Below are 18,933 nucleotides of genomic sequence, written 5' to 3'. Positions count from 1 at the left end.
ATTATAGAAGAAAGACCATGCTTAATATACATATCCCTATTAGGCGTCCCCTCCGGGGGGCCGGTTGTGCTTCATCGAGTCTCAAATTGGCACCACTACAAAAGCAACACATCCTACGAAGTGTGCTAAAAACAGGCATGCCAAAAATAGTGCAGAATATGCAGTATTATAATCAAAGTAGCACTTAAGGTACCTTTAGTACGATGTGCCGTTCAAATCAATTCAGATAGAGAAAATTCTCCTCATTACCTGCCTATATAAATTGCAATTTATATATGTCACATAGAAATCCAAGTTGGCCAACACAAATTCCAAAATACAAAAGCCGCAGTAAGTGTTACTAAACTACCTTACCAATCCCAGGCATAAAAACCAACAGCAAGCGCCACAGAATGACACTTACCAATCACTTGGTGTCCAGATTCCAACTGCCAAGTTCTAAAATCGACCAAATGGTCACTGCACGGCGAATCAACAGAAGAGATCTCAGTCGAGGACCGGCACCACCTGGATGGTCAGATCAGAAAGAAAGGAAAAACGCCGTGGTTGCCAAGACTCGGGTCTCATCGGGCAGCGATCGCGTCCAGAGCGAGATTCCAATCCTTCGTCGCGACCAATCCTTTGGGCATCCGAGTCGCCGATGAGCCCCACTGGTTGGGCGCCAATTTTTAGAAGTGGGCCTCAGCTAGGCCTACCAGTGCAAGGGGTTCGCCCTTCTCTGCACAGAGTCCTCAGACCAATAGGAAGAAGTTGGCACAGAAACTGGAATAGAAAATACAAAGTTTAATAAACCTCATGAGGTGGAACTACATTCACACAGCACCCTTCGGTATTGAATGAAGTAGCACACTGAACAGAAGGAGCATGGTCCTTTTATACTCACACAGGGGCTTAAAAGAGGGCGGTACAAGTACAGGAGATGGTTTTATGTACATTTAAGGTCATATAGAAATGCACAGTCGACAAGTAGGAGGAGTTAACAGTTTGCCAATGCTAGTAAACACATCCTGAGAGATACATACTACTAACAGCTGCAAGGACAGCTGAAAACTCACTGGGCATGTGCAAAGGTGGAAGATGCTAAATATAGTTTGTTTCTAGGCAGATTACAAGAGCAGTCAACACTGAGGGAGGACAAAGCACATGGCAGCACATGGCAAACAAAATGGCTGCCAGAAATACAAAATGGATTCCACAAAATGGACAAGATACCCTCTAAATACAAGATGGATTCCGCTAATGCTAATCCAATTGCTGCTAATTTACAACAATGGGTGATACCCCGAAACCGGTCCTAGGATGCTTGTTTCTGGTCCAGGCAGGATCTGGTCTGGCAGTTCGGGCTGGACTGTTCCCATGAGGCACAGGGTCAAGACTGATTTGCATATGGCCAGGTCTAAACTGGGGTAGAATGGTGAGCAAAAGAATGATGGATTTAACCCAGATCTCTTGACTGGGGGTGGATGTTTTGATTTGTTCTGCATTCCATCCATCAGTTGTGTGATATTGCTTCCAATAGCAAATAATGGCATAAAACCTGTTATATCACACAACTGCAAAATACACCGATTTTCTGACAAAATTAAACGCAAGCAGGGACAAAGTCAATAGGTTTCTCTTTTGTACAACAAAACCACACAGAGGAATGCAGCATCTGGGTACAAATGTACAAAAGAGCATTTATGCAAACACCTGCTCTCTATCAGACATAAAGGCATTCACACATACAATACCAGATGCGTCAAGTACCACAGACCAAACGTTGTACACAATACTATGCGCAAAGTCACTAGGTGATGTTTAGTACTAAGAGAGCTAAGAGTGATGTGCGCCAGTGGAGCACTCGCGATGCATTTCTTATGCGAAATTACACTGTTATGCCACTTTGCGTAAGCACACTGCATCCGCATTACTGTGACTACACAAGGGCAGTAGGTGAGCAGCTGTTGTTTGCTGTGCTTCATTTTTTTTTTATCACGAAATGCATCAACGTAGTGGAAAATCCAGAGCACCCTCACTAAAAACTGCAATCTCATAAATCCACGATTCCCCTTTATTTAAAAAAAGAAACACTCACGCTGGCGCCGGGCGGGCGAGTTTCACTAGGGCGCAGATCCATGCCAGTCTCACGAGGAGCTCCATGGCGGGGGGTCTCTGGGGGTTCCCCTTGCTGTAGTGGCGTAGCAATAGTGCCCACAGGCCCTGCGGTGCGGGGGGGCCCGAGCTCCGCTGCACTGTGTTCTGTGCACAGGCAGCAGGCTTAAATGGGTCCACAGCATGAGGGCCTCCTCCATGTAACTTGCAGGGGTGCCCCCTCAAGTTTCGTTATGCCACTGCCTTCCCGGTGGCGCTCTGTGCTGTCAGGTCCAATCTGGAACGGCGTGGTGAGCAAAAAAACAATGGATTTAAGCTCAGGTCTCTGTACTGGGGGTGAATGTTTGACATTGTTCAGCATTCCGTCTATATCAGGAAATAACCCATTGCTCATAAGCAGAGTAAGGTTTCAGTGTGCCAGGTGCTTGACGTCTTTAGGATAATGTGCCTGCGGCTGAGATTTATGCCTGAGACTTCCTGGCACAATCTACAGCAGGGACCACTCAGCCTTCATCCTTCCAAGTTCAATAAATAAGTACAGAACTCTGAAAACGCAAGGCTGCAGACGCAAGGGATATATAATTAAGTTATCAACATATAGTAGGGGATCAGTGGCAAAATCAAGGTTCTGAGCGACATAATAGACAGCTCCAGGTTTGCTCTTGTGTATTTGATGTCACTCAGAACCCTTGATGAAAAACATTCCTGTTATTCACTGTTACCCATCTATAATTCTATATGATACCCTCCAGGGCTCTCCAGGCCCATCAGCTATGTGAAAATTAGTGCTTTTCCATTCCATTTTTCCTTCACATTGGAATCCAGAATTTATAATAAAATGCACTGCAAGGGCAAGGATGCAAAGTTTAAACTTGATATGCGCGAGCTTCTCATGCGTCGAGTCATAAAACTTCAGATCAGAGCCCTGCCGCTTCCAGGGACCATCTATAATACTTCTTCCCTGTCTCCTACATATAGTGTTGCCGAACTTCGAGGTGAAGATCCTTGTCGACAAGCCGTACTTTCTGCTCTCAGAGAATGCGTTTGACTTCATCGTGGAAGCCAGGTACTGTGCACCGGGGTTGAGGAGCTCAGAGGGTGGGCAGGCTGTCACTGGATTGTTTCTCTGGGTGCCTCTTGCCCAGAAGAAAGGACCAAAGCATTCCTTCAGCATTCCTTGTTTCATTTTATTTATTTCTCAACCGCTTTCCCCTTCCTTCTTCTATCCAAGACTCTGTCCAACATAGAACATAATCTCTAAACCCTGTCGGTCGAACTCTCACGCCTGAGAAAAGATTTCAACTCCCTCAACTCCAAATCCCCCTTCAATCCTTCAAATTCCCCTGGCTCTGGCTTACAACACACCTCTAATCCTAAACCTTGGAGTACGACTCCCTTCCATTGCCGTTCTCATAGGCCTCTCCTCGCTTCAAATTTTCTCTCCTCCACTGACCTTCTTGACCTTTGCAACTCTTACCTTCCTAGAGGCTGGGCGCTAGTAGGTGTTTCCAGAGTGCGGTTTTTCACGTACAAGTGTACGAGATCTCCACACCCCCCTCCGTTGACCATGAGGCTTATTGCTTGCCTCTAAAAATATATTTCCTGACGTATACCTACGTATGTATTTTAACGCATGCTTATTAGTTGCAGCGTCTCACTTTCTTCACCTAATTTAGGTCTTCTAGGAGTGGTTTCTCACACTGGGCTGGTCCCGGTGTGTGGTCCTGAGGAAGAGCTGGGGAAGCTCGAAACTAGTTGACCATATGCTAGGCACACCTATTCATTACAGTTAGGGCCTTTAGCATATTACCCCGTTTTTAACCAATTAGCTAGGAGCAAGAATAAAATATATTTGGCCCACTAGTTGATTATTTTAATTATTTTTTTCCACTCCACTTCACTACACTTGCACTACACATAAAACTTGTTTTAAGTGCTCCTACGTAATACGCAAGTTGTAGCACGCCTCAGCCCGTAGAGGACTGAGAGGACCCCAATGATGAAGCATGTCACCAAGGGGAAACCTTGGTGAGTGAGGGGACTCAAGAAAGGCCTAGTTTTGCCCCTTTCTTTCTTTAGGGTGATCAGCGGAATCGTATTGTTTTTCCCGACACCCCCAGGTTAGGCTCTTTTACCTGTTCATTCAGGTTCTTTTTGATTCATGTACAAAATGGAGGGTGAACCTAACCTTTAGAAACCTCTTTTTCCCCCCCCTTTTTTTGCTTACCTGTATCCATGTCATTGATGTACATTGCTCTGTCTTGCCTGTATCCATGTCATTGATGTAGATTGCTCTGTCTTGCCTGTATCCCTGTCATTGATGTAGATTGCTCTGTCTTACCTGTATCCATGTCATTGATGTAGATTGCTCTGTCTTGCCTGTGTCCATGTCATTTTATGTAGATAGCTGTGTTTTGCCTTTCTGACATATGCAAATTGTATTTATTGTATTTGCTCTTTTTTTACCCTAACCAGTTTGAATTCTTCTTTATGTACAATTTTTGTTACTCCTGTACTATACTTTTTAATCATGTAAAGCGCTCTGATACCCCCGGGTCTAGCCAATGCTATATAAAACCTTTAAAAATAAAATAAATAAATTAAAGGAAGTCATAAGGGCTTACTAATCACTAAAACCTCACGATGCTACTACACGAAGCCTAGCTATGACCACCAAGCCTCTCAAAGTCAGTAGCAAGCCATGGGATTTAAAATCCAGAAGGCACTGTTTTTGCTCCCTGTGTAATGTGCTTGTATACTGTGCTCGTGTGATAACAGGTCTCCTGTGTTTTTATGATAAGAATTTCCGGAAATAGATATATACTTTTTAACTGTGACAGTTGCACATTAGCTTAAGTGAATCCCAGTTATTCCTGCTTTTATTTTAAAAGAAGCTAAATAGTATAAAACCAGCTTACTCTATTTTAAAAGGTGAATTGTGGAATAAGATTTCCTTGTTAGAACCTCCCTTACACATGTGAAATACAATATTAGCCTCGTTTTTCACTGCTTTCTCAAAGCAGCTAACAACTCCGGCGCCTTTATACGCTCACTCTGAAAAAATTCTCCTTCCTAGAGGAGCTCACCCTTGCCAAGTACCACGCACCAGTCGTTACACTAATGCATTTTAATGCTGGTGTCCGCATCACTGCACTAAAATACAGAGCGCTGCTCTATTCACATAAAGCAGCCAGCACACTGTGCGATTTGGCTGCCCGACATCATTTCACATTATTCGCTCACTGATTTAGCCAGGCGGGTGTGACGCTTTATATCATTGGTGCCAATTTAAAATGAGACTTGGGTATGTTTTGTGTTAAGTTTTCAGTGGCCTCCTATTCTTGTAGGGACCTCAAAAACGTGTGCAGGGAAGACCACATTGCTGCCTTTGCAGATGTACACGACTGGAACTCCACGTGATAACGCAGTGGTTGCAGCTTTAGCTCTTGTGAAATGAGCATGCAAACCATCAGAAAGTTGCTTCCTTGCCAATGCTTAGCAGATTTGAATGCAGAGCATGATCCATCTGGAGATGGTCCACTTCTGCACAGCCTTGCCCTTCTTCGCACGCAACTGAAGCAAGCAGAGACTTCAGGAAGCTATCCCTTAACAGTTCCCCGGAGCAGAGCTCTGCTGGGCAAGGGAAAGAAAGAACAAGAGATCCTGAAAATTGGGGGACAGAAAGGGGATCAATGTGTCTTTCTGTACACCATGACACAAATTCCGCTGATCGGCAGGTGTAAACCATCTTGGTAGAGGGACGCATGACTGCCAAGGCCAAACAGGCCTTTTATCCTACTGGGCGGTACCCCGGTTGAACGTAGCCCTGAAGACTGGTTTGGAAAGCCCAGTGGCATTCCTGGTGCTTCTTACACCTTCACCAGGTGTCCATGGTTAACTACATAAAGCGAGACATAAGATGAGAGAACAAGATGAATGGACGGAGAAAGGAGAGAGAGAAAGCGATCAGATGGAGAAGATAAGGAGGAGAGAGAGACAATGGATAGAAAGAGAGAGATAGCTTGAGCAGGCACAGCCGGCACAGGTAACAGCGGTGGGGTGGCGGGGTGGGAGGAAGTCAACAGACGACGGGATAGGGAAAATTAAATACATTTAAGAAACTACTTACCTTGCACTCACCGCATCTCCGAGTCGGCGATGCAGCGAGCTCCAGGTAAGTGTTTTTTTTGTTTAAAAAAAAAATTCCTATCCCTTCGTCTGTTGACTTCCCCTCACCCTGCCCCGGCACTGCCTCGCCCCTGCCCCACCCTACCGCTCTTACCTGTGCCAGCCACGCCTGACCTTGAGGAGACGAAAGGATCGGGCTAAATTGAGCATTTTTTGCTAGGGCTGCTTTTGGTTCCCCAATCTAGATGTGACTTTCACTCTTCCCGAGAGGGTCCACCTTAGACCTCACATATTATTTCTTAGCACTATTCGGAGAATACAATGAGCTTTGTGATTTGTCATGTAAGGTGTAAAAAAAAGAGTGTGAATTATTTTGCACATTTACATGAAACTTATCTTTTTCCCTGAATTACACTATATGGATATAGAATACATAAACTATTGATAAAATATCAACCTATAAAAAAAGCAACATTATACTTTGAATGAATGAAAATGAAATAGCAAACAAAATAATGCACTGCAAAATTATAAATACATGCTAGTGAAAAAATGAATAAATATCATCTATGATGGTGAACAAGAGCAGAAAGGAGGCAAGGCACATGACAAATCTGTGTACTGATGTGAGTGTATGGGGGAATGTTCTGCCATAAACTAACTGTTTGATGTGCGTGGAGGGGGGCAAAGTTTGTCTGTAACTATGCCCAACTACATATGGAGAATATTTTTGGCTGTGATAGAGCCACTGCCCTACTTCTTATACAGACTTCTAGCTGCAGATTCCTCACCTTTTAAATATTCCCCAGGCATCAGACCGGATCCGCAAACTTTTCAGCAGCACTTCTGTGCACAGGTAAGTGGTGCTGGGTGGCTCAACACTGATGCCGTTCCACTCCGGATATGCAATGTTATGTTAACCACATTCGTTATAGCACAGAACAAATCCTCCCCGAAGGAATATCCCAGCGCTATGCTGATATAGAAGAGCAACAGCTGAACCAATCGACCAGAACAGCCATGTTTTAAAAAGATTTTTTAACTTTCCAAACTCTGAGTAAAGTTGGATATGCAGAGTTAGTTTGTTCCAGTGGAAGGGAGAGACCAACCTACCGCCATAACTGGCAGCGCGCATTCGCAGGATTTGCAAAAAGGCTTTGTCTTTAGAACTTAAAGGTCTGGTCGGGTTATACAGTCGGAGCCTGTATTGCAGGTAAGATGGATCATTCACGTTTAGTGACTTACGTGTAAGACAGCACATGAGCCTTTTCCTGATGGATAACCAGTGCAAAGAGTTCAGAATCATCAGAGCAAAAGAGGATCTAGATGGACGATTGCCAACCAGTCTGGCTGCCATGTTCTGTACCACGTGGAGTTTGGACAACAGAGCCTTGTTTGCAGCGACCAATAATGCACTGCCGTAGTCTAAAAGATGTGTGATTAAGGCTTGCCCCAGTGTTTAGCTGGAAGTTGGAGGGAGCCAAGGAAAAGCTTTTTTCAGTAATCCCATGGAGGTGAAGCAGGTTCCACAGATAACAGATGTATGCTCTTTTATAGAGAAAGTGAGATATGACTTTATGCCCAGGTTTTCTGCTACTATCTTCTTCATACAATCAGAGAAGCGGGATTTAACCCCTGCTAGATTGACCAAAAGAGATGACCAATTGTGTCTCATCAGCATATGAGATTGCCTCAAAACCACATGTCTTGATGAGCTGTGCCAGAGTGGCAACATAAACGTTGAAAAACAGAGGGCTAAGTGTGGAACCCTGTGGTACACCTTTGTCAACAGGCGTAGTACAAGACTTAAAGGGGTTCAGAGTATTGGATTGGGTACAATTATTTAGAAAGTTGATGAATAATTTGAGCGCCTTACCATAGACTCCAATGTCGTGCAGCCTGCGAATGAGAATCCCATGTATGATCGTATCGAAGGATGCCTTCAGATCTAGAAGTACTAGCGTCGCTAGGGTGCCCGCATCCAAGGACAATCTAATAGTGTCCATGACAGCGACTAGCACTGTCGCTGTGCTGTGGCATGCTCTAAAACAAGAGTGGGAGGACGCGAGGAGCCAGTGTTTTTCCAAGGGGCAAAGAGTTGCATGTTTATGATGTTCTCCAGAAGTTTACAGAGGAGAGAAATGGGCCGGTAATTTGATGTAATGCCTGGGTCAGCGTTTGGCTACTTTAAGATTGGGGAGACTAGAGCAGTTTCCCATGCAATGGGGACTGGAGCTGAGGAGTGAATAAGCTGGAGATGCTTGCCATAATGCCGGGTGGGCACAGGCCCAGTGGGGATGCTGATTTGACTGATTCAACCTCAACAAGGTGTCTAGCAGTTTTGCGGTCGTGGTGCTCACCGCTCCTGTGTTCAAGGTCAACTGTCCATCCAGTCCACTCTCCCCCCTGCAGCCCCATCTGCCAAACCCCTTTAAAGAGCCCTTAGTGGAGCCCAGCTACCTAATAAGAAGCAGTATCTGATGGTTCTTGCCCAGTTGGCAGGTCACAATATGGGACAGGTGGATCCTGCAAATTGTTGGAAAGGGGTATGTCCTACCCTTCATTTCCATGCCGCTACATCTTCCACCATCCCCCTAATGACTGTTGTTAGATCATCTGTCCCTTTTAAGGTAGGAAGTGCAAGTTCCTTTAGCCAAAGGGGCAACAAGGAGGGTGCCTGCACCGGAATTAGGTTGTGGTTGTTATTACTGCTACTTTCTGGTGCCAATGAAGGATGGAGGCCATCGTCCTATTTTAGACCCAACGCCTTCATTTAGATTGAAAAAGCCAAGATTCTAACGCTAGCCCAGGTCTTGTCTGCCCTCGACCCTGGAGACTGGATTGTGGCGTTGTACCTACAGATTCCTATTTCCATATGCCCATCCTACATGCCCATTGCCAATACCTGGGGTTAGTAGTGGGACTGGAGCTTTTCCAGTTCTCTGTGCCCCCCATTTGGTTTTCCCACTGCACCCCAGGTGTTCACGAAAGTGATGGTGGTGGTAGCAGCAAACCTTTGGAGGCCAGTTGTCCCATTCGTCTCTCTACCTTCATGACTGGCTGATGAAGGTGGGCTCACTCAAGGCAATAGTCAACAACCTCCAGACAATAGCAACACTTCTGTCATTTTTGGGATTCACTATGAGAGTGCCAAAGTCATACCATACACTCCTTCTCAGACACTCCCCTTCATTGGAGTCATTCTGGACATGGTTTGGTTTTGTTCTTTAGCCCCAGAAAGGAGAGTCCAGGACATTGAGGCTATGGTTATCCGCTGTCTTGGATTTCAGTGAGGTCAACTCTGAGGCTACTGGGGCTGATGGCCTCCTGCATCCTGCTGGTCAAGCATGCCAGATGGCTTATGAAGGTTCAGCAGTGGCATCTGAAGACTTAGTGAGCCCAATATCAAGGGAACCTCTCCTACCACGTCCAGATCTCCGAGGAGACTCCAAAAGATCCACAATAGTGGTCACTGGACCGTGACTGGGTCAGTGGCAGACACCTCTACCCTACCCAGAGGTGGCAGTGGTGACTGATGCACCCCTTCTGGGTTGGAACGAGATAGGCGAGATGGAGAACAGAGGCCTCTGGTTTCTGGGGGAAGCCCAGCTCCATTTCAACCATCTGGAGCTGAGGACCATCTGTTTGGCATTGAAAGCCTTACTACCGTCCATCAAGGGTAAATTGGCACAGGTGCTCACAGACAACACTACCACCTGGATGTACTGCAACAAACAGGTTGGGGAGCAGGGAGATGTCATGGACACTGTGCCAGGAGGCCCTATGCCTCTGGACCTCCAGTGAATCTTTCTTGGTGGCGAGCCACCTGGAAGGATAATTGAATCCCAGTGCGGACAAGCTCAGCTGTAGGCACCTAACAGATCACAAGTGGCAGTTTCACCCGCAGGTGACACAAGGTCTTTTCCGCAAATGGGGAGAAACTTGGCTCTATCTGTTAACCACTGAGAATGGGCAATGTCTGCCACTCTTGCCCAGAGTTCTCAAGGAGGTCAGGACTGACCAGGTCCAAGACATCCTTGTGGCCCTGGATTAGGCACAAAGAGTAACTTTCTGGTTTTTGTCCCTTCACACACCCATCTTCAATTAGGTACTGATTTGGTATCTGTTCAGAAGGTGAGGAATCTGCGGATAGATTTCTTAATCAGAAGAACAAGTTACTTACCTAAAGTAATGCTCTTTTGGTATAAACTCTGTCCAGCTGCAGATTCCTCACTGGCCCTCCCATGCTCCCTGTTCTGTGATTGAACTCAAAAGCAACTACTTTCCAGAGCACAACGGCATCACTACTGGCACACAGAAGTACAGCTGAAATGTTTCCGGATCCAGTTTGACACCTGGGGAATATTTAAAAGGTGAGGAACATGCAACTAGGTAGAGTCTCTACCAGAAAGAGTGTTCTAGAAGGTGCGTAACTTCTCCTTTGCAATCAGGAAGGCAGAGCCTGTTTGAGACAGTACACCAATGAATCTAAATTCTTTTCCAGCTACGTCTATGGCAAGAGTGTTCAAGGGGTCAGCTATGTGAGGTTCGCTATATTGGACGTAGATGGCTCAAAGAAATTCCTGCGAGGCACGGAGCAGCAGATCAAGGTGAGTGGGTGTGACTTGACTGGGTGACCTGGCGCATGTGTGGGTCCACAGAGCTCCAGGTCACCACAGGGCAATGGGAAAAGCATGGAGTGGATTGGCTCCACACCTTTAACAAAGAGGTTTCTTAATTCAGGAGCAGTGAATAGGTGCATCTACTCACAGGATGACTCTCTGCATTGCAAGCATCACCACTGTGAAAAAAGTCAAATGATGCTGACTATTTATAAAGCCCACATTGCATGAGACTGTTAGGCATGTTACTCAACTCAGTGATTCTCATGCTATCAACTTAAAAAGTTGAAAACTTGAACTGACCCAGCCTAGCACAGGAACTGAGGGCCTCATTGACAGCTCCCGCTCCCAATGCCATTCTCGCAAACAGATCTTCCTCTCAATTGAGTTGTCAGGTAAATAAAGAAAAATTAGAAATCCAAGCGTCATTTCTCCCTGTTCTGCTACTTTCGTCTTGAGAAGTCACAAGGACATCAATGTGCCTCTCCATCTTGATCCCAGTCTCTTAGTGAGTAATGGGTCCCCCAACTTGTCCTGAATCACCCAACATTTATCAGTCTCCTTTGACAGAAACCATAATACACATAGTTGTCACATTTCTGGCTCCCTCTGGTGCGCCGTCAGGTCTCATTTATCAAAGGAAGCCTCCTGTTGGGTTACTCTCAGCACAACCATCCTTGACACCGTCTGTGCCTCTTGTCCTCAATGTAGACTCTGGGGCCAACGCCCAACCTGACTCATGATTCCCGCACCGTGGGCTATTCCTGTACCTGACACGTCAACACCAGCCCAATGATGCCCCACGTGCTTATGCGTCTGCTGAGATCATCCAGCCTCTCGCTGTTTGCTATGCCCAGGTTTCATCCTACCCACATGAAGGGTCGCTCATTTGCTTGCCTTGGTCCTAATATGCAGAATTCTCTCCTCGCCTCTCTCAGGAACAGTAATCCCTTACTTGCCTTCTGTAAGAATCTGAAGTCATGGCTTCTCTAGCTGCCCGCTGCGGTCTCCGTCAGCTGCCTCTATCCTGCGCCTTGAGACCCCTCAGCACAGCTGCCTGCATTATAAGTCCTATACAATATTAATAATAATGATAATACCAGAGGAGGACCCGATTATCTGAAACTAATCCGACTCCACCGTGACCGAAGTCAAGACAAATGCCACAGTCCATCCCCTTTCCCAACTCAGGTATTGGGAAATCATCCACCAGCCTCACAACTTGCTTGGCTCAGACTCTGACCAAAGCCAACATCATTTTAGCGATGACAATGGGGATGATGTCCAATACTTTTGTACATGTATTTGTATGAGGCTAGTGGCCTGGATATATTCCCTGATACTGGTTTCAATACCAACTTGGTCCCATAACAGAAGAATCAGCTTCTTTTGCTAGGGTCATCCAGTGTGCGGTCAAAGGTTTGGACATACATCTTCCATCCATTGAGGTCAAGACAAATGTGCTGACATGAGTTCTGTAAGCACAGCCCGGACAGGCATTTACAAAGACACTTCTTTCTTTTGCTGAAGCACTCACTGACATAATGATGGGCACCAGGGCCACGCCTTGCTCTTATACCATGGTAAATAGGCAGGTGGCCAGACTTCACAAGCAGTATCCCCAGCAATGTCACATCTTTCAAGGCTTCAGAAGGGACATAGCGGCAAAGACAATTCGAAGGCCTTCCACTGGAGCAGTTGACCCCCACCAGTCCATTTGAGGCCGGAGACAGGGATCCAGCCTACAACGGCTCTGTTTCCCATTCCCTCAACTTCAGCTCCCAAGCCGCTTTAGTTTGCCCGCTGTAGCGCATGGCCACCCTGCAACAGGCAGACCAAGTTCTTACCTTCATGAGTGGCAGAGCATCACATCCTTACAGTAGGTGCTCCAAATCATTCAACAGGGCTATGTCCTATCATCCCTGTCAGACTCCTTCTCCCCCTGCCTCTATTGCCCAGAGTTCTGAAGAAGATCAGGAATAACCGGGCCCAAGTCATAAGTGTGGTATTCCAACATTTCTGGGCCTGTCATCCGATCAGGCGGCCTGTTTGAGTGGTTCTTCTCTTGTCCCAGCAGCAGAGCACTGGCCTGCACCTGGGCCTAGACAATCTACAACTCCATGCGTGGAGATTGAGCAGTGACAGTTGACTGCTTTCGCTCTTCCTCCCAAAGTAGTGGATATCATCCTAGTGACCAGGCATCCATCTACGAAAACGGTTTATGCTGGACACTGGGATAGATTTGAAGCCTGGTGCACATCCTTTCATACAGATCCATTACAAGCAAAGTTGTTGTATGTTTTACTTTTTGTGCTGTCTTAAGCCCATAACGGACGTGAAATGAGAACCGTTATTGGTTGCCAGCAGTTTCTGCCTTTTTGCATTTCCCAGACCAATGATTTGGTTCATACGTGTCAACCCAAGCCTTTTATGATGCCGCGGTTTGACCTTAATTTTCTTCTCACATTTTTTATGTGTACCAAATTTAGCAGATGCACAGCTGTCCTTTGTGTCCGTTGTCTCTACGACAGTTTTTTTCACAGTGATAACTTCAGCTTGCTGCATGAGTGAGCTACAAGCTCTGTCATGCATCCATCGTACACCACCTTTTCCCCCGGAAAACTGGTGTTGCAGGATTCCTGCAGAAGGAGGTGACTTTTTTCAAGTCAGAAAATCCATCACCCTTCTGCAATTCTTTGCTCCACCTCTGCCCTTGAAAGAGAAGGAGAGGCTATACTGCTTGGACGCCAAGAAGGCCTTGATCTTGTACATCCATTGGACTAAGGACCACAGGGTCATCGATCAGCTATTACAATCTGTTACACATTGGCCCATAAGGAGCCTCCGGTTCATGTGTGGGCTCACTCGACCAGAGCGAATGCTGCTACCTTTATGTTGCCATGCGTAGCACCTGTTTCAGGCAGCTGTTAACACATTCACAAAACACTACTGACTTGATTGCCAGGTAAGACTGGTGAGAGCTTATGTTCCATTACTCTGTAATGTACCTAGCAGGGCACAGGCCTGTGTCAGTGTGCACAATGCCCTAAAACACCAAAACAAAACAAGATGCATACAACATAAGCATTTAGATATTAAAGATGACACGCCACATCTATGGGGTTATCTATCCTCAGATGTGCAGAAATGTAGGTTCTGGAACAGCGGTGGCAAGATGTCATCATTGTGGTGGGTTATTCAGTTATTGTATCAGAGAACATAGATCAGTGTGATCAGCAAGTTATCAAATACTTTTGCTTACATATTGTATCAAAAGAAATCTATGAGTGTGATCAGGAAATCATCAATGTCTTTTGTTTATGTGCTCTATCAATCAATATCTACATTTCTATCATTGTGGTCAGCTAGTTATCAATGATGTTTTATTATTTACTTTTTTCTATGTCTTTCTCTACCAACAGCTGGTGGAGGGGAAAGCTGAGGTCAGTTTGACAGGGGAAAGCATTTCAAGCATTTGTAAATCCTTCAACCTGTCCCTGGCCGATCTGAAGGGGAGGCACCTGTACATTGCTGTGACCGTGCTGGAGATCGCAAGTGAGTAGCGGTGTTGGGCCATTCAACTACCAGTACCATAATGCACCAAATTTATTTATACCTCCCCGTACACCCCCTATTTCAGCACCAGGACCTGTCCACTGCTGTACTCGTGCCCCTAAATACTGACTTGAATGACCACTACTTTTTAGGTACTTTGCCAGCACTAATCTCTGCTGATAGATCTCAGTCTTGACCTGCAGGGTCACTGCTCTTCGAGCACTTCCAATGCATCTCAACCCTGACACACAGGATCCTCTGGACCAACTAACAACATGGACATCAGGACAGTTCTGCTAATACACCTCACATGACCAGAATAACTCAGTGACATAACAAACACAAAATGACAACCCCCGCCGGAGGAGCAAAAAGTGCTTCACCTTGCCTTTTCATTAATTGCCGTGAGGGGAACGGCTTACCTGTGGGGAATCCTGCTACCTGCCCACCGCTTCGAACTCCTGTGCCGTGAGGGGAACGGCTGTGCAGACTACAAATCCCAGCACCCTCAGACACCGGCGCAGCGCCTGACGACATCCTAGCGCGCCGGTGTCCTACTTAAGCCAGTGGAAGCTCCCGCAGCGCGGGACGCGCCGGAGGAGCAAAAAGTGCTTCACCTTGCCTTTTCATTAATTGCCGTGAGGGGAACGGCTTACCTGTGGGGAATCCTGCTACCTGCCCACCGCTTCGAACTCCTGTGCCGTGAGGGGAACGGCTGTGCAGACTACAAATCCCAGCACCCTCAGACACCGGCGCAGCGCCTGACGACATCCTAGCGCGCCGGTGTCCTACTTAAGCCAGTGGAAGCTCCCGCAGCGCGGGACGCGCCGGAGGAGCAAAAAGTGCTTCACCTTGCCTTTTCATTAATTGCCGTGAGGGGAACGGCTTACCTGTGGGGAATCCTGCTACCTGCCCACCGCTTCGAACTCCTGTGCCGTGAGGGGAACGGCTGTGCAGACTACAAATCCCAGCACCCTCAGACACCGGCGCAGCGCCTGACGACATCCTAGCGCGCCGGTGTCCTACTTAAGCCAGTGGAAGCTCCCGCAGCGCGGGACGCGCGCGGGCGGGCCCGTCCTTGCCCGTCATCGCCAGGAAGAGACTGGACTGGGCAACCCCCCTAAATACGTACATGTGACTGATGCCGTCAGGTACTACTTATTGCCTTTATAAAACCTGTGTGGCATAGAGTGTAGAGATTGTGATGCACGGTGTCAATTAAACAAGATATCGAGTTTATATTCACTGTGTAAGTCTGCAGTCTAGTGAAGCTATATTCCATCTGGTACTCGTATTTGTGCCATTACCATGCCAGCTAAAGACACGAAAGGGAAAACTCCAAAAGTCCCCTATTCCGGAGCAATGGACCAATTTATTACCAAAGTCAATTGTGTGATTGACCAGGAAATCACGCTCCTGGAACGTCGTGTATCCCAGGATCTCGCGGCGGCCAGGAGATCTTCGCTGGGTCATATAGCCAATGTTGGTACCCCGGCTCCACTTATCATTACTAGTCCTGTAATGCCCTGTTCTGACACTGATGTCTCGACTATTGATTTATTGCCTAGTGGAACAGTTGCAGTGTCAGTGGGTGAACAGTCTTTGGTCTCTGAATCACTGTTGAGTTCACCCCGTCCGTTACCATCTACACATAGTGCAACTACAGGACCATGCACTAGACAACTGCGAGATAGGAATCTTGGGGCCGTCCCTAAAATTAAACATGGTTATACCCCCACAAATGGTGGAAAGGCTAAGAAAGGAAGTAAAAAGCCAAAGCCTGCTAACCACTCGAGATGTCCCAGATCGTCTAATGCCCATCTAGAGCAGCATATACCGGCTACACCGATCAACAAAAATGCACCCCTAGTTTCCCCTTTACCTGTGGTGCAAATTGCTAGTGGGGGGGCAAATGTTATAAGTAGCGGGGAGGGATTGTGCTATGATTTGTCCAATATCTATGACGCAATTAGATCGCTTCTTCAACCTATAAAGGATAGAATAAATAAGATTGAAGATCATTTGTCTAAGATTGAATTAAGGCTTAGTGGTTTTTCCTACTCTAGAAGCAATACGGACCATCCTGGCGCTTGTAAATCATCGGATAACACCCGAGTAGAAACTGTTTTGGCCGTCCCACAAAACTTGCCAGGACTGTCTATGACCTATCAGGACCCGACTACAACTAATAAATCTGTGGTCATGCCCGACCATGAGCAACTTGCTCAATGTAAAGCGCCCCAACATAAGCACGATGCCAAGTCTTCTACTCCTGTGACACCAAGGGGTAAAAATATACCAAATCTACCACCTGAAGCTGCCCCATTTTTTGTTATCTTAACAGGGGTTCCCTTACTGGGCAAACAAGAGGTTGAGTCCCCTACAACTTTGAAAAACAGGGTTGTGCACTGGTTGAATAAAAATAGACCACTTCCACTGCACAAAGCCTGCAAGATAACTATGGTCAGGAGGGCGCCATGGGTTGGTCATTTGACAAAAAATATAGAGGGGGACTGTATTTTAGTAAATTCCGATGACCCCACTATAGTCGATTATATTTGTAACTGGAATGACTCTAAAATAGATGTGTCAATTAAGGCCTTTCCTCTGACTTACTTTTACCCCCCTGGTCACTTTACCACCAAATTTGATGGTTGGGAAATTGTGCGCAGAAACGGGAGGGGCCCTTTACAAGGACATTGGCCCAGACATCCCTTTCCCATAGACCCTATCCCCTTGCAAAATCGGTTTAGTAGCCTGGAGTCCGTTGATTGACTGGGGGGTGATGAAAGTATATTGGGTTGCTGCTTATTTGACGATATAAACACCCATTTGAAGGTAACAAATGTCCAAAATAATCACACTACCAGTAATGAAGAGACAACGGGGGCTAGATCAAATGTTGTACCTGGTATATTACACGAGGAGGAGTTTACTGTAGCATCTCCGATTACCCAACTAGAAGTAAGAAGTATCCCTTTGGAGGGTGTTGTTAAAGCTATAACAAGCCAAATAACACCTAAAAATGTAATATTACCAGAGGTAGGTCTTAACATCATGACCTGGAATATAGCTGGTCTAAGTTCAAAGTTAAATACTCCATTCTGGAATGATTTTATTACACAAGGGTTCGACATTATTTGCCTTCAAGAGACTTGGTATAAGGAGGCAATCCATGTGGAAGGCTATATTACATATTGGGCATCGGCTGTGAATTCGGCAGCAGGAAGGGCTAAAGCTAGACTCCTAATTATGGTTTCAACTAAATTAACTCAGTTTAAACCTAATACTTACCATGAGGTGTCCTCTTATGCTCAGTATTTACGACTGGAGCATGTTGCAGGCAAGGATCTAATTATTATTAACTAATATAATAACACTTTTGACGCACGTAGGGGTCCTATTGTCTATGAAATAGGTTGTGAAATAGATAAGTTGTTGGCCGGTTCCAGGAACCAATCGATTTTACTGTGGGCAGGAGATTTTAATATACAGGCCTGTCAATATGTTGATCAAAGGATTTGTGGCTTTCTGGGGGAAATGGGTGATAATGTTGACTCCCCACATACCCATTTCCCTCATGATGATTATGGAAACTCCCTTAATAATTTGATAGCTAAATTGGATCTAGAGTTGCTTGACTGTTCACTGAAAAAGGGCAATATTAAATGCCCAACTTTTACAGGCAGGGGTGCCCACTCTAATATTGACCACATACTTCTCTCCTGCAATACTGCCTATACTGATTTATGGGTAACAGAGCAAGCAGTAAGTGATCACAACAGTATCTCTGTAACTTTGCTGACGTGGGGAAATGTACATCCAGATACCACCACTTTTATTGGAGATATTGTTGCAGTGAGACCAAATGGGCCAAGAATTAAGTGGACTAATATTAATCCGGTTAAACTTCTGGGAGAAGTTATTATTAAATGCAAAACAGAAATTGACTACTGCCTAAGTAACGAGACAGCACCTGCCATATTGCTATCCAAATTCCATCAAATTATTTCTGTTATCGCTGGCTTATTGACAGGGAGGAGTAGGCCACCAAAAAACAGGTCTGTTGGCTGGTTCGACAATAACTGTATACAGGCTTTGTCGAGTTTAAAAGCTGCATTGGATATTAAACCTAGGGATAATACCCTTATTAAAGCTGAACAACTCAAATATAAGACCTCCCTGAAAGTCCGTAAAAAAGAAATACAGGAAGAGCTATGGCATAAATTAAATTTAGCTGCTAACACAAATAATAATGCTCTATTTTGGGAGACAATTAATTGCCCTTTCCTTAAGAATGATGCCATTCCCGAAATAACATCCTATGTAAATTGCAATGATTGGATTGATCATTTTTCTAATATTTTTAATCCCGATAGGTTGGTTTTAGATTTGTTAGATAATTACAACTCTGTATGGCCATCGTCACCTCTATCCATTAGTTTGGAGGAGGTCTATCTGGGGCTGACAAAAAGTAAAGGGGGCAAAGCCCCAGGTCCAGACGCTGTCCCCGTGGATTTATATAAACAGGAGA

The 18,933-nt window shown here is 45.8% G+C and overlaps 1 protein-coding gene across 1 annotated transcript in view; it reads left to right on the top strand.

Moving 5' to 3' along the window:
• LOC146869242 (complement C4-like) overlaps positions 1-18,933 on the top strand; it is a 550,923-nt gene that overhangs the window by 175,637 nt on the left and 356,353 nt on the right. Inside the window, exons 7-9 of the mRNA XM_085646117.1 lie at positions 3,073-3,160; positions 10,727-10,832; positions 14,267-14,399. Of these exons, the coding sequence (XP_085502243.1) occupies positions 3,073-3,160; positions 10,727-10,832; positions 14,267-14,399 (327 nt within the window). The remainder of the gene's footprint in view (positions 1-3,072; positions 3,161-10,726; positions 10,833-14,266; positions 14,400-18,933) is intronic.

This window comes from Triturus cristatus, chromosome 1_1 (assembly GCF_964204655.1).
Source record: "Triturus cristatus chromosome 1_1, aTriCri1.1, whole genome shotgun sequence".
Taxonomy (NCBI): Eukaryota; Metazoa; Chordata; class Amphibia; order Caudata; family Salamandridae; genus Triturus; species Triturus cristatus.
Note: the sequence above shows the minus strand (reverse complement) of the source record. Positions and strands in the feature narration are given on the sequence as shown.